The 17,431-nt window shown below is 35.7% G+C and overlaps 1 protein-coding gene across 11 annotated transcripts in view; it reads right to left on the reverse strand.

Annotated features, from left to right (window-relative positions):
• PDE1A (phosphodiesterase 1A) overlaps positions 1-17,431 on the reverse strand; it is a 163,346-nt gene that overhangs the window by 58,918 nt on the left and 86,997 nt on the right. For all 11 annotated transcript variants that reach the window (XM_054829572.1, XM_054829573.1, XM_054829582.1 and 8 more), the window contains one exon: positions 1,210-1,323. In XM_054829572.1, coding sequence (XP_054685547.1) covers positions 1,210-1,323 — 114 coding nt within the window. The remainder of the gene's footprint in view (positions 1-1,209; positions 1,324-17,431) is intronic.

The following is a 17,431-nucleotide window of genomic DNA, read 5'->3' on the forward strand; positions in this document are numbered from 1 at the left end:
TGCTTTTGAAGTCACTGAGATCCCTAATGTTTTTCAAGTTCTGTATTTAACTTGGGATCACCAGCAACACTTTTGAAAGTGTCCCTAAGAACTGTATTGTGGCTGAGAGGCTGCTCAGGTCATCTTTTTACAGAATTGGATGCACATGCACGCTAAGAGCAGGACACTAGTATAAGTGATCCTGCCAACATAGTCTGTAATACAATCTCTGAAAAACAGACCATTGGTACCAGTTTCATTTGCTATTGTTTTCATTCTGTTTTCAAATGGGTAGGCTTTCTATTGCCCAACAGTAGATGCTCCGAATTCCTGACCGGCAAGGTTTGATCAAAGGAAAAGAAACAGGAAAAAGTTAGAGCAGTACTTTTAGCACAGTATCAAATAAGCAGATTTACAAAGGGGAGGGGGGGAGGGGGGATGGACACAGAGAGAGAGAGAGAGAGTTAGGTCCATGAAATAATCTGTACAATGGCAGACTTCTTAAATGTCGTATGGAACCGAGACATACACTGCATGCTCCAGCAGTACTGAAGAAGTTTTGGCAGACATCTTTACAAGACCATTCTGCTTAGAAAAAAATCTTAGAGTCCAGTATAATGAAATAAAAACTGTAAGTTAGCTAGTTAACTTCAATATAGTACTTATCTTAAAATTCTTGCAAGAAGCCAAATACTTAGAACTTCTAATTTAATTGGAGTCAAACCACATTAAAGACGATTGCCAGTAATATTTCCAGTAACAATAATCATAAACAAAACATCAAACATTACAAAACAAATCACAGCTTTTCATAAATTTATGTATTTACAGGCCAGATTATAATATTCTGACTCATCTCTGTAAGCATTTCATTCCAAAACAGCTCATTTTTTTCACTGATACAGTCCTGAGCATGATTATTGGTATATGGCCTGTGGGGGAAAGAAAATCCATCCTACAGAAAATTCTTACGACTTTATACCATGGACATCTGACAAGTGAGGGAGACGAGAACTAGGCAAACTCTCCAGACAATGGTTACATCTGACCTTTGGAATCTTACTTGCTTTAACCTTGTCACTAAAATACCTAAAAGCCACATACAATTCTTCTGATGTGCAGAGACCTTCAGCTCATGTCAGTTACAATTGCATGCAATGACCAAATTTCTAAAACGCGATTCCCAACATCCTCTCCTTTTCTTTTTTTTTCCTCTCCCCTCAGACTTACCTGGTTTCATCAATATAAACTGCCTCCAGCACAGATGCTGCATACTCAATATTCTTTTTTAAATCCACCACATTAATGTCACCCTTCTCCAGCTGCTTTACCAAGCATCTTAATCTGTGAAAAAGAAAATAAAAATATCAGTGCATTGCTTATATCAAATTTTAGTGACTGCATTTTCTATTTGTAATATTGGAAACAACACAAAAGCCAATGCATAGGCAAGAGACTGTCACTGCAACTCTTGTCTTTTTTAAAAAAAAATCTGGGTTTACAATGCACGTAACAATGACCAGTTACATGTTTTTACAGCTTGCTAAATTTCTAAGATCTATTAAGAAAAGGCATATATACTCCAATAAGTCAGAGAGGACTCATTAACTACCATCAGACCGATTTTATGTTACTTTTGACATTACAATTATGCCTGAGTCTCTAATTTTGTTTAAATAATAAATAGAACTTTGCAAGCTGTCTTACAATAATTTTTCTGGGCTTAGAAGGTTGATTATAATTTCTTAATATCCACTATACACTGATTTTGCTTCATTTAAATGTCTTTGATTTTTATTTAGGCCTCCGGTATGATTTTCCTGCAGAATTTGTATTTCTTATTAGCGTGAGCTAATGTGGACCTCCATTGTTTGTGTTTACAGAAAATTCCTCATTATACCAAACAAAAGGTGGTGCCTCTATGGCATCAGAAAAATCCAAATATTTTCCCAAGTGTGCTTTTACTTTTAGTTTTGAGAACATTCTTTTACATTACAAACACAGACACGCCCAAAGGGGATTTTGTAATGCATCGACTCATGCCTCTGTAGCAACACATTTATACAAACTCCTTGAATACCAGATTTTTCCTAAACTCTCCAATGAGGAGAACACTTCTGACACTGCTCAACTTAACCATACAGAGCAGTCACAGCACTGGAGTGAAATGAAAACCTTATCAGTAACTGTGTAGAGCTGTGACTAAATGGATGCTTAAAGAAGTACGGGTGTTTTCCTTCTTTCTGTGCTATATCTCTGAGTTGAAATCATCTATGGTTTTGCATCATGTAAGATAAAGATTTCTGTAATTAGAGATACATCATTATTTTAATATAACTTTCATGAAATAATCTTTTCAATGTGTATGCAATGTGAAAAAATTGTGTGAAACAAGCATTTAGTTCAAAAGTGGATTGAAATTGAATCAGCACTAAACTGACTTTACTTTCAGAAAAAAAATCATATTTATGACATGAAAGAGCACATATAAAACGTACAATATGTTATATATTAATGTTATATATACTATATATTAATTTTATGGGGTGTATACAATATTTGATTGGACCTAATTAAAATGTCTGAATTAATAAAAAAAGCATTGATATTCAAAACAAATCTATCATAAACTTGGAAAGTACTATTCCATCATAAAACTACTTTCAAAGGGTTTTTTTAATATTTATTTGGCCTAAGTACAGTTATGTCCAAGCCTGCAAGGATAATTTTAGCAAATGGAGTTTTAAGACCAGCCTCCTCAGTTCTCCAAAGTCTTAATTCAATTCAAATTAGCATAGAACATAACACAAATAAAGCTCTTAGCAACCACATTTACTTGATATTTTACACAGTACATTGTACATCAATGGAATGGAAAAATTAGTGTTAAAAAATTTTCTCAGAGAAGTTAAGTGAGTGGACGAAACACTGTGGGAGTGCATCTCCTACACAGAAATAACTGTATGCATGGGGAGACAGCTCCAATACATAACTCCTTCCACTTCAGAGGTACCTATAGACTAAAGAAGCTAATTCATAGACACTCACCTCGCATACCCAATGCACACACTGTAATTCTCCTGGGATGTCGACTGCTCAGCAATGCACACAAACACACATACAACCCCTCCTGAGCACCAGCACCAAAATGCCCAGGTGAGTCTGGCAGCATCATCGCCTCTACTTGCACATAGCCATAGGGTGGTTCGACCACTTGTACTGTTCCCTTGGTGTTTGACTGAACATGTCTCCAAATCACACTTTCCAAAGTGGAAGCATAAATGAATTTAAAAATGCAACACTTCACAGCAGGGAGCCAGGCTATGGTAGAACAACATTTGCTCAAAATGGCTTCAAATCCTACAATTTCCAGTGGTTCTATGTTTTCTCAGGGCATAGAAAAGATGACAGATACATGGAATCATTTTTATGCTTGCAGGAGGAAAGGAGTCCCTGGGGGAGCCTTTGAGCCACAACGGCCTTGCAGTATCTCACCGCACAGGTGGCAGTCAACTGACGTAACTTGCCCTGTAGTTATAGTTCATACTCAAGGAGGAATGCGGAACACAATAACAGACCAAGCAATTTGGAAAAGCGGCTCAGGCAAAGTTAAAGTGATTCTGAAGAGGTTACAGAATCACAAAAGGACAAAACCCGTATAATTCAATGATGACCTTGTCATCTCATGCATCCGTGCTTTGTAGAGATGTCCTCAAGAATGTCTGTAGCTGACCCAGTGCAGATCTATCTTAGAACCACAGGATAACTTTGGTTAGAAGGGACCTCTACCTGGTTCAAGCTCTTGCTCAAAGCAGGGCCAACCTCCCATTTAGGTATAATTTCGAAGTTATATCAAATTTCTCAGAGGCATTTCCACTCAAGTTTTGAATGTATGGAGATTTCACAAACTCTCTGGGCAACTAATTTCAATGCTTAACCAGCCTCACAGTGGATTATTTTTTCCCAATATCTAACTGGAATGTCCTTTGTGGCAACTTGTGCCCAGTGGCCTCCAACCTTTGCTGTGCACTTCCAAGAAAAATCTGGCTGTATCTATGGTACAACTTCCCACTATGAACCTGGACACAGCAATAAAATCCCTCCATAGTGTTGCTGATCAACCACTTGTCAAGTGATAAGCATGAGGTCTAGCCCAAAAGTTAGAAAAATGGACTTCCAACTCAGCAAAATTAAGTGGGTTATAACAGTGTATGAACGGTCTGAATATACTCAACATATTATGCATTAACATGAAAGAGCCACAGAGTTTAAGAACTGACATTTCAGTAATGAAACTAACATTTTAGTAAAGAATAAATACGTCAAATTAAAAGACAAACCAACAAGTGTTGAAATACTCATAGCCCAGCATTCCTGAAGACAAAGAAAATTGTAAAAAAAGACAAGGAAAAGTAACAAAAATGAATTATTACTCCAGCTGTATTGGACAGGATTTTATTTCTTTGTTTTCTTTTAATTAAGTTTGATAACTGGAAAACAAACATGAGAAATGCCATTAGAAAAACCTGAAATGCTACTTAAAATTGGAGCTAATTGTATTACCCTGCCTGTGAGCTGTGCTATTAGGAAATAATAGACAGTAACAAGAAAAAACTGGAGGAACTATTTTGTGAAATAGAGAAATGAACTGTCTGAACTGTTTTAAGGTGCAAAGAAAATTGTATACACAGTTAATATGACACAACATGAAAGAAAGAGATTTATAGAGAAAAAGAAACAGATTATTTCTCTCAGGACAACTGAAAACTGCATTTTAAAACTAGCAGCCCCGCTTTCTAAGAGAGAAAGAGACATCTGCAATTAATAAAGGGAGTGGGTGGAGAACCATCTTCTGTCATATTGGGTAAACACCATTAACAGCGCTGTGCTATTAAATGCTTTTATGGACAATCCAAATGCGCTCTGCTCCTACCTATCTTTAACAGCGCTGTCTGCGAGGTGACCAGGACCAGTGTTTTCCTGGTCCTCCCCATGCAGCTGATGCCCATATCCAACTGTGGGCAGTAAGCTTTGAGGCCCACCCAGCAACACAGGCAAACCAGGTGAAAATAAGGATTTTACTAGGAGCAGAAGTAGTATGTTCTTGAGTAACAACGTCAAAGTCACCACTCAATTGTTCACTCGTCCTTCATTAAAATTCTCCTATGTTTGAATTAAAGTTTTGATAAATCTACTGTAATTTTCAGGGGTTGTACCAAATTAACTGGGGATAGATTTTAGGTTATTTGAGAAGGCTTCCTATGACAGTTACAGTAACTACAGAAAAAGAGGACAATAAGGAATTAGTGATTAAAAAAGGCTTTTTCCAATAATAATAATAATAATGAGAAAATGTTTTCTTCTATGGAATCAAGCAAAGGTCAACAAGAGGAATATATTTGGAAACACTGAATAATTCTCCTAAACACAGATTAAAAAGATAACAAAGAAAGGTGCTGGGGTGGGATTACTTAAGAAGGGAGATTGTAAGGTAGAGAGGCAGACGAGTTGGACAATTTCAATTTCAGATTTTATGGACTGCCTCTTCCTTTTCCAAGGGAAAATAAATTACTAGTAAACGTTGAGAATAAATGAGAGCTAAAGGTTCAGCTTAACAGTCTTCAAGAACCAGAAGAGGAAAATTCAACTGAAGTTAACTTCTAAACCTGAGAAAAAGACCCGGCATCTGCTTTCCCAAAGACTGCCTTTATCTGCCATCTGAGTCCCCCCACCATCGAGCACGGCAAAGAAACAGCATTCTAACTTACACATCTGGACTTCACTTCAAACTGTTTTGGAAACTCTGCACAAAAAAAGCTGGCTTTTGCCACAGATCCTATTAAAGAGGAAGTGAAATAAACTATAAAAAGTAAGCTGTAAACCACCCCTGCTTCCTATTATATTTTGAAATTAATGGAAGTCACTGTTGAAGATGGGCAATGAACACATGGGTAATTCTTTGAAAACACATGCTAACACTAATTACAGAGAAATAGTTATTCATATTAATAGTCAATAACCATAATGCCAGTTTAAAAATTGTCTGTGTTGGTTAAGTCAACTCCAATTACAAGTTGTGAATTATCATGTTCCCATTAACTAGTTGAGAAAAGCCTATCTGTGTGCCAAATGTATTAATTCCTTGAAAAGATTATGAGCAAATACTGACATGTAAAAAGTTTAAGGACAGAACAAATTATTATTTTCTGTAAACAATTGTTTCATGTTTTGTTTGTACTATTTAATATAGAATAAAAAAATTAAGTGGATAATTGTAATCTTCATTATGCAAATGATTTGACCCTCTAAATGAACATTACAAACTAAAAATGGGCTGATATGTAATGTGAAATTAAAAGTAAAGAGGAGGAGAGTAACCATATTCTGACAATATAATTAGTCACAGCTTAAATACCACTAGTTTTTAAAAACTTTGGGGAAGTGGTAAATTTTCCTCTAAAACCATTTAGAATTACAACTGAAAACCAATTTTGCTACCTGTAGTGATTCTTGTAATAATCAGTTGAATAATTTTCACAACCTGTAGAAAGCATTGCTTACCCAGTAGTTACTCAGCTTTCAAAGGCAGAATTTACATCCTCATTCAAACATGAACACTCTGAAAAAGGGCTAATATCCGGCAATTCCAAATCATTATCAATGGGAAGTTCAGCTCATCTATTCAAAACAGCCTGATCCCAGAATCTACATTGTTTTACATAAGTACACATTTGAGATTCAGGAAAATATTTGAATTAGGAGAAATTTAAAGTGGGAATATAAAAACTTCATCTTGGAAAAGTCACAACAAATAAAACATATCACTATTTCACTTGAATTCTAAAATTCCCTACATAAATTACCCAAATTCTAATTATTCTTTATGTGAATTGGTATCGTTTGAATTTTACACTTTTCTGTTAAGAACTTGCATGTATAAAATAAATCTTTATCTAAATACACCAGTCCCTCCAACAAATACTTCAAAATAATGTAGATCAGAAATAAAACCCAAATGTAATAATAACAATCAACCATGCACAAAGTTTATGCTCTGATTATTTCAAGTAAAAAATTATAATATATGGATCACCAGAAATCTTTTATTATGACAAAGGATATAATTCCTTCTTTGTGTTTTCTGCAAGATGGAAGAAAAATACTGACTACAAAAAAGGAAAATGCCAGATACAGTTGTAATATTTGTAATACATGTCTATAAAAGACTAGACCTGATCATACAAATAGATGAGAGATACTGGAGAAATATCCAGAGTATGGTAATAAAGATTCAGGAGCAATCCCTTTGCGTAGACACTCCTGTTCCCCTCCTCCAACCTGCAATTATGAAGTGGCCAACTAACACGGCTTCAAAATGGCTAACCTTTACTTCAAAGTTTTTTACATTACGGTAGGGAAAACCATGCCGATACAGGGACATTTTCTCAGTCAAGGCAAGGCCAGCATATCAGTGGAGAGCAAGGGTTACGCAGACCTTGATGTGTGTTTCACTTCCCTGAAAACATACAAAATGCAGTTTCAAATGCAGTCACCTAATTTTTCTTCTAATTAGAGGTGCTGTCTCTCAATGAATTCTGATACTGAGAAACGCAAGAAAGATATATCACATTTTCAGTGCTGCAAATTTGTTTTATGAAATTACTTCTCAGTCACTGCTGTGTCTGAGCATATGCACAGGAAGCCTTGTGGTTGCTAAGGGTTTCACGAATCACATTCATTTCATGATTATTTTAAGCACTATGAGTGGTACACACTGATCTGTAAGTATGATTCAGTCATTAGAAAATAAATATTGAATATGCTGGTAATTCAGCCAACATTTTGATATCCCAAAACTTCAATCCCATATTGAAGAATTAAAATAGTTCTGCAGCTATATAATACACACTGAAATTTACACTTTCTTAATGATAAAACTGCATTTTCATGGTGATAGAATTGCTTTGGCTGTTCAGATATTGATCAAGTTTATGGAAGATGAAGCAGGTTTCCTTCAGACAGGCATTCTCTATTAGGCTTCAATTCATTTTACCTTACTCATCCTACAAATTTTCATACTATTTAGCACTCTAATACTGTATAAATGTTGTCCTTTGGGTCTCATTTAGTAACAAGTTCAAGTGTGTTTAAAGGCTTAATCAAAATTCAGTCAAAAATACTGTTTTCTTTAGCACCTAGTTGAAATCATAGAAAGCCATGGAGTCTTACACGATTTCCACCTGAAACCATAAACTGATTCACACTCTCTAAAGCATTTTTGAATGTTTGCATAATTCTCAACAAACCTGATCAAACAAATTGCAAGTGCCTGAGAAGTCTTAGCATCTTAACCTCAGTAACACTAAAGGTCTGCTATTTGCAGCTATGTCACCTTTCAACATCATCTCCATCATCACTACTTGCTGCCCTGGGGAGGAAGCTCATCTGGGATCCTGTTGCTGCTGCTCTTCCCTGCTGTCTCTCACCTCCCCTGGTTACTCATCCTTCCCCAAAAGTAACTTTTACCATTAGAGTCAATGTACGTCATCAGCACAAATTCTCACATGTGAATTTCTCTCACCTTCCTTTGTGCACACCCAAGATACAGAATGAAACCTATTTCAGCCAAGCTTTAAGTGACTTTCAAATTTTTCTCTCACTTCTGCTAATGAGCCATCATCAACGCTAATTTGGTTCCTCTGTTCAATTGCTTTCCAGGTTGAAGCTTAATGAAAAAAATCCTCAAACTTCAAATTATTTACTATGTACACACCTTCAGGTGTTTTACCTGTCTTCTATGAGATCCAACAAGTAACCAACTAGTCTTTCCTTACCCTAAACTCTATGACTGTTTCTATTCCCTCAAAGTCTATTTCCATTACCTGATATTCCCATTTCACAATCAATCCATGGAATCAAAGACAAATAATCTATAGGACTGGTTTGTAAATTTCAAATTATCCTTCTTATGACTTTTGCTGAATTTTTTTGTCTGAAGATTGACATTCGATCTATAAGGTTCCCCTGAATTGTATATACATTATATAGAATGCTAGCTAAAGCTATTTCATCTTGAAGTTGCCAAATACTGGAACAGCCTGTATGTCTCAAAGTCTTCATCATAATCTAGCTAAATTCACTATCAACAACAAGCTGGGAAATCAAATGTAAACTCATCATCTGCCAAAAATCATGCTTGAAGATGATAGAAGACTTTCAGTGCGTCTTACTTGCTGGAGCTAATGTGATAAACACACAGAAAAGGCACATAGCCCTTATTCCCCAGAGCCATTTAAAAAGCTTTATTTTTCCTGTGGACAGCAGCTTTGAGCACAGTGATTGAAGAAGCTGCTAAAAGGCAGAAGTTAAGCCTCTAAATCTTCCAAAGCAGCCCCCTCCATTTATTTTTTTTTAAATATTCCATGACAGAAGAAGGATACTTCTAAATAGATCACCTCACACTCACATTTGAATGCTGGCTCTACATTCCAGCAATAAACTTGTATCCAAACCTCCGTACCACTGGAAATTATCAAAGGAGGTGCAGGCCTGGAACATCTCACTGTCTGTGCTTCAGAGGAACTCTCTTAGCCCTACCTCACAGCTCCCAATCATCACAACTTCATCTCCCATACTTGTAAAAAGACCATGACCTACTTCTGCCCCAGGGATGGTCACAGAGTCATGGGAGATGTTTGCTGTTTTAAAAGAGTTCCTGCTAGAAGGCATTTCTCCAGATAACAGTATTATGTCACAACCCTTCTCCTCTTCACATGATCTAGATGGTTTTAATATGATTGTGATGCACCAAATATATGATCTCATCACACAACCCAGCAAATGGAGTCTCTCTTGTCAGCAGCTAGATAAATCTAACGGTCTGAAAGTATTTGTCTTCTCCCTCCCATATTCCCTCTGCTGCCTAGTACTGCTGGAAACCACATTTTGCTTTAATTGCTCTTGAAACCCATGGATGAGATAGTATCTTCCCATGCGATGGTATCTTACCAAATTATCAGTTATCACAGGGTTATAAGAGTTTGGAAATGGATGTCTCATTAGGCTTTCTTTTATTCTGTCTCTCCTCTCATTCATCCTGAAGTCATTTGTATACCCATCCTGAATCAACATGCTGAATATCTTCTTTATTCCTTAGGACCATAAAATTTGGGTTGAAGAATGTTGATACTCATCCTTTAAAAACAGCATGCAAAGAGGTATAAAGTCCTTTTAGAAACATTAAGAACAAGCTATCATATAAAAAGTCAACAGATGTTCTTTCATTTAAGACTGCATTAATCAGAACTGGTAACTTTGTACTGAAAATATTTTCTAGACTACTACTAAGAAAATACGTTGCTGTCATTGAGAAGGCTTTTGACAGCCTTTTTGGTGCAATTTCTGCAGCTGTTAAGGACAGAAGATTGCTAAGTGTTTGGCACTAAAAATAACATCACTGCCCAGTGATCAAAGACTCATCTATGATGCTTACCACGAGTATCCTTTCCTCTACTTGATAAAGTCACATAGGAGTAAACAACCCAGGAAATGTCCTTCATTAATATTATAACAACACTTCGTTCTGTGATTTCTCTGTGGAATCAAACTACATTAAATACTATATATTCTGTATATAATTAACGTGTTGATTTCCCCAAGACAGAAATTAGAACCAGGACAGAATTTCCTTGCTGCATACCACAGGTCAACATATATAAATGTGGCCAAACCTTTACAACTAACACTTCTGGCAACTTTCAAATTTGTTTCATTAATAGTTAGAGACTTTTTGAGACATCAAGGTGTAGAATCTGGGTTCTGGTAAGTAATCTGGGTCCTCCGTCCTTATTTACAAGTGCTTTTATATTTATTTCTGACCTGTAGACTGCCATGGGCAGAGCATGAAATATAATACTGTTTGGTTGCTTAGTATGCTTCCATTCCATTTCTCTCAACTTACATACAACCTATCACTGATGTTATATTAAGTCAACAGAGGTTACAGAAGGACCTATATAAAAATATATTACAGAAGAAAAGTTTTTTGAAATAGCAATCCCTCGTATTCAGTCTAAGAACATGGTCAGACATGGTGACCCAGCTATCTCTGTGTGCCTTGTTCCATCACCTCTTTTCCAGAAATTATTACCACCCCCATATCTGACAGCACAAGTGCATGCCTAACAATATGTCTTCAACCTGATACTGACAAAACAATCTGATTCACCTTCAAGATATTTTACGGTAGGGGGATTTCTACCGAATTCTTTCCACAGAACAAGATTAGGGGTCATGTGTATGTGCAGTTATCCGATGAATCAGGGTAGTTGGTTCAGCTGGCCTAACACGTCAACATAACGACCAACATAATCCTACTTCAATCCAAGCTCTAACTTGTCATTAGATTTAGAAGCCATACTTTTCTATTTACAATTAAACTTAAACACTTGAAGTACCAGAATGTAAAAGTTATACTTTTAATATACAATCACACCTTCCAGATAGGATGACAGAGCCAATTTATCTTGAATTCTGTTTTCAAGCTGTATCATGGGTTCTGAGGAACAAAGTACAGATCTCTACTTGTTCAGATAAAACTGTGAAATGTAAAAAATACAAATATTTGCATGATGAACTATTACAGACTAATGAATAAAATATTAAAATAATTTAAGAGTTACCTTAGTCTGCCTAAAATGTTGTAGAAAAAATACCACCACCTTAATTCAGATGTCTTTTTTACTGAATAATTAATGGCTTCCACAAATCTATTTTCACTAGAAGAATTTTTCATTCAAAAGACAGAGTAAGACATAAATGCCTTAGCACAACAGCTGTAGTAATTACAGTACAATTTCACTGTAAAATCATTACCATCTCAGTGGTTCTGAAGAAAGGATGTAGTACCTGTAATGTATATGACAATGTAAAAATATGAATAGGGCTTTTATGTAAAATTGCAATACTGCAATTAAAATGAAGAAAAAAAGAAAAAATTTGGAGATCCTAGAATCCAGCACTTTATGTTATGTGCGAAACTAACTTCTGGCATTTGGAATTGTTAAAAATAAATGTTCTGCTGAAGAATTGCCAAATCAAAGTACTTCAAAGTAGGTCTTGGTAATGAGAAGTAGAACATTAGAAAAGCTTAAACACACTTGAGAGCTGTATAAACGTTTAAAAATGGAAAGAATCAAGAGGGTGAACTTTTCCCCTATATTCTTTGATCATAAATGATCATAAATAGGATGAAATGTAACATGACCATTCTTATTTACACGTGAGCTTGACCTAGGATTTGTCTACATGAGAAACTATATTTGAATTAAGGTCAGGTACAAAACTGAAATTCACTATCTGTCCTTGAATAGCTCCATCTTTGAATACTTCAGGACGAGTAGAACTAAACAGAAACAAGTCCCTGGAGCTCATCAGGAAAAGTATCTCCAAAAAAGTTATTCTTGAACAATATCACGTTAAACCCATTATCTAGCATATAGTATATATGGGCTGTATGCTTATTGGTTTTGGTTCTGGAAACAGTTGTGACAGGAATTGTAGGAAACCAAATAAAAAATCATTTGTAGTCAATGGCTGGTACACAGCTGCCATTTTCCTCAGCCTGCGAAGTGCCTGGCACCTCAAGGTACAGGGTTCAGGCTTTGTAGGCCTGGGAAGGTAAACTGGATTAGAGGCCATTCCTTAGTTGCTGGTGTTTCCTTTGCCTTAATTCATGCTGCCCATAGCAGTTTCTCCTATTCCCTCCACATTCAATAAAAACAGACTAATAGACTGTGAAAGCGTTATGCAGAAACTAGCAAACTGCAGCCGTGCTCTAATCTAGAAGCCACCATGATGGGACAGGCCGCTGTCCTTACCACAGAATTGCCTAGGTTTTTTCTACTGCATTCAGGACTTTGATGAGTTTGGGGTGTTGTTCTTGCACATCCCACAAAGTGCTTTAACTCGTGTGTCCCAATAAGACATACTAACCCCAACTGCTGTTCTTATTGTCTTGCCTGATTTTAAAACATGCTACTAAACCAACCTGAATATCAGCCTATTCACTTAAAAAGTGGCAATATTTTCATAGCTTTCAATTTGTTGATGTTCCAGCTTTGAAGTGGAGCATTCCTCAGAAGGCATAGTCCAGAATCTATCACCAAAAGTGTTACTTTTATCTTGTTTTGTTTAAACTGAGAAAATTTAGCAAACATAGACTGTAATTCACCTCCAGGACACTATTTTAATCTTCTATTCTTCATCATATATGTAGCTGACTGTAATTTGCCTGTTTATATACACTTTACATATATTATAAGCAGACTAGATTGAAAATTCAGAACCTAGTGCTCAAACTGATCATGACAATACTCAGAGAATATGCATGATCAGAATAACATGAAAATTATACTCATTCATCAAGAATTTTGCAGTAGATAACATTTTACATAACATCTCTGTATCTCCTGGTGAAAGAAAACATAACACAAAAGATATGTCTCAGCCTGAACTTACTACAGCAGAATTTATCAGAATATGTCATGTTTCTGACAGAAGAGACGCATTTAGATATTTATTTTAGATAGAATGTTCTTTAATTAATTATCACGCGGTTCTAAGGAACTACACCATGATACAACTGTCCCTGCTAAATACAGCATCAGCTCTAGCATCTTTTCCTAAGGCAAAGTACATGGACTGTGCCTTATAAAGCACCTCTTGTGCTCTTATTGCAAAAAAAAACCAACTAAAAATAATTCTCAGGCTTTCTGTCCAACACAATGGCCATCTTTCTTAGTTATTAAATGATGCACTGCTCCATTACTTTCTGAAAAAAGTCCTACACAGATTTCTAAATTAACTACATAACTATATTCATCCAGCTATATTTAATTACTTGTGAAATTACTTAGAAATGTTCTGTTTGTTATCTACACAAATACTATATCAGAAAGAGCTTTCAGCTGGAAAATTATTGGGCTTCTAGGGAAGCAGTGGTTTATAAGAAAACTTCAAAACCAGCTTTTAATAATACACGATTCTGTTCTTAAATTCTGTGCCTTTCTACAACTCAAAAATTAAAATCTGAATTCTTCAAGGTGATGACAGTACAACATCCCTAAATGTACTCCTCTAGGGACGTGAAATCTAACCTGAAAAGTTCAGCTCCCTTATGGTCATGACTAACATAATTGCTAAATTGCGCTTCATTTTTCATAGCTCTACTGAATGAATCACTATCCTTCAGTCTCTCTGGCAAAGCCTTGACATTGTTTTCAAGTAAGAACCTGGTGACATTTTAATTTCAAAATAGAAAACTAGTAAAGTTCTTGATTCGATGTTAGAAGATAATGTTTGTTTACACACTTACTAAGGATTTAGGAAAAGCCTGTGTGTATAAAAAAATCAAAATAGACAGTAAAACAGTTTGTTAGAAAGTGTTAACTACGTATTATGATTTGCCTGTCATATTCTCAAACAATACATTGTTTTGTTTTCCAGTGCTTTTCAGATTCTCCTATTGCAGCGTATTTTTTATTAGAATCCTCAGTTTTGAAATCAAATTATATACTTTAATCTAACATAGCATTACTCAGAGAAGTAAGCCAGTAGTTTGCCCAAGAACAACAAGCCAGCTTTAATACAGTAGTGATTAATCCAGGCATTGGTCGTGAGAGAGTGCTTACCTGAATAAAGACCATAAATACTAAAGTACACAAGAGTTAAATATCATAAAATTAATGCAAATGAGAAAGTGCCTTGTTCGGTAGTCTCCTGTCAATATATTACTTTCACCTGCAAATATATACATAATATCTGAGTATGCAATGCAGGATGTTCTTGAATGGATAACGGTGAAAGGCAAACTAAGTGCAATGCTAATTAACAGTTCGGTTCTGGTGAATATTGTTTTGCATGTGTGCCTTGATCAAGCAAACCACAAAAACAAGAGCTCAGGGTGAATGAGAGTGTTTACAGCCTGTTTGATTGTGATCAATGGGATGAAAAGTCTCTAAGATTTTATTGCCATTACAGACTGACAATAATCACATTGGAGTGCAATTTCACCCTGGAAAGATAATGTGAAAATGACAGCAAATCAGATGGGTAGCATCTTTTTGGGAGGCCACCACCCTTTCCTAGGCCAGGAAATGACAGCAACTGCTAAAGACTGCCTAAGTGCTTAAATGGCTTGAATACCAGGGTCAGGACCCTGGCTGGCTATCTGCTCTATGCAATGTTCATTAACACTATATTTGACCATACTAGGAAGTGAGTCTTCTAAGCCATTTTATAGCTATCTCAGCTCATTATTTCTGTGGGGTTTGGGGTATTCTTGATGTCATATTTTATGATTATTGATGACTAGAAACTCAATTGAAAGCAACATTAAAGGAACTTGTGGATTCTGAAAAATTTTTAAGTTGATTCAAGGATTCAAGGATGTAATTCTGAAAGATGTGCGAGAGATTTCAGTATTAATATTGGTCAGAGATTTTCATTTTGTGCAGTGATGCACAAAAAAAGAAAGAGAAAAAAACCAACCACGTTTCTTACCATAGGGAGGATACACCTCAAAAAACTATGGAAAAGCAAAAGGATTGAAAAACACCCCACTGGAAGATAAATACATACCTGGAAACTTCCCTCCAGCCTATTAAAAAACTTTGTAATACCAAAGTTGTTAGAGGTATTCCCATATATAAATGAATTAAATAAACAGTGAAATAGAAAAGGTGCACTCACCGTGAGGCTGGGGGGTCAAACCAAGCAATGAAGAGATCTAAATCTAGCTTTTTAACATTTAAGACAAATGCAATGGTTGTTAAAAGATTAATTTTCTCCCTGTTTAGGAAACCGGTGTTGAAATGCCTGATTGATTAACTGATGCAAGTCAGGTTAAAGCCCTCCTTTACCATAGCCAGCCAAGGAATATGAATGACATGTGAACAAGCCAGAGTAGTGACACTGACTACTGACATTTAATACAGTAACTAAACTAGCAAAAACGTGTATGTATTTTTATGAAGAAACTTGTCCAAGGCTCAATAATGTGAAATTAAAGTGAGATATGTGGGAACAGCTAACAGTTACGAAAAAACAGGTATATGAGCACCCAAAAGATAAAGATACGGTCCGTGGCAAAACTGTTTGGAATATAAAGGACTATAAGTGTTTTGTATCATTTTTCTATTAATCTTCAGGTTTTATCATCTTTGAAATTTGCTGCCTGACAAATGTGATTCTAACTTTGCATAGATCAGCATATATCTTAAAACACTGCTAATATTCTACCGTTGGATACATGTTAATATATTTTATGTGAAGAAGAAATGTAAGTAAAATCAATGCAATAATTTTCCTCCTGTAGAGCCTCGATCAGGTATTAAAGAAAGGCATTTGTATTACAGTGAATCGGATTTAATGTGAAGTTAATCCAGGGAGTAATTTAAAGTATGCTTTGCCATAAAATAACTGTTTTCTACTCTTGTTTTCAAAATGTACTAGTACATAAATACTTGTTTAAGCTTTTCATTCACTATGATTATTATTTTGAGGTCACGCCAGCTGCATTTAGTTTAAATTTTAATCAAGAATAGTTAATCTCAGACTCTTTTCTGGAATACTCTTACTAAAGTTCAAATGGGAGCACCATTAAATGAACAAACACAAATCAGAGGAGTAAGATATTCTTACAGTACAAAGAAATAAAGCTTTTCAAAATTGATCTCACAAAATGACAACAATAACTCTTGAAGAGGATTAATCCAAAGAAGATCTAATTATTTTGTGCTAATAGAGTTGGAGGCGCTTACTCAACCACAGCTATTCTGCTAGATTCTGATATATTGAAAAAAGAGATCTTGGCACCTCAACCACAAACATGATTACAGAAATGACATAAAAATTTACTAAACTTTCACGACCTCATTTATACTATCTAGTTGTCTGACATGGATTTCAATTATTTTTGCAGTAGGAGGAATTAATTAATTCCACTCAGAGGCTGATAGCTTGACATGCAGATACATATTTGATCATAGATTGATGTGAGCCCCCAAATCTGACAACATATAATTTAATCATGGGAATAATTCCTTTGTGAGGCAGATTTCTGAGTTTTACCCCTGTAACCTCTGGTTACAACCAGACTGTCCTAATATTTTAAGGCTGAAAATCCAGCCTGCAATTCTTTTTCATTAATTACATTAACCTCACAAGTCTAACTGTGTTGTGCACCTACAGATCCTTTTCTTTCAGAAGCCTATGAAAGCTGCTGTGTAAAGTGATTCAGAGTTTTTTAACCAGTACTCGTAATTCAATTTAGCCCAAAGATACATAAATACAAGTGCAAAGACTACAGCAATAAAACCTGTCTTTTCCTCTGCTTTGCCATTCATCTTTCCATTCATTCCCGGTTGCCTCCACCTCTGACCAAAGACAGGTT

This window comes from Grus americana, chromosome 6 (assembly GCF_028858705.1).
Source record: "Grus americana isolate bGruAme1 chromosome 6, bGruAme1.mat, whole genome shotgun sequence".
NCBI lineage: Eukaryota > Metazoa > Chordata > Aves > Gruiformes > Gruidae > Grus > Grus americana.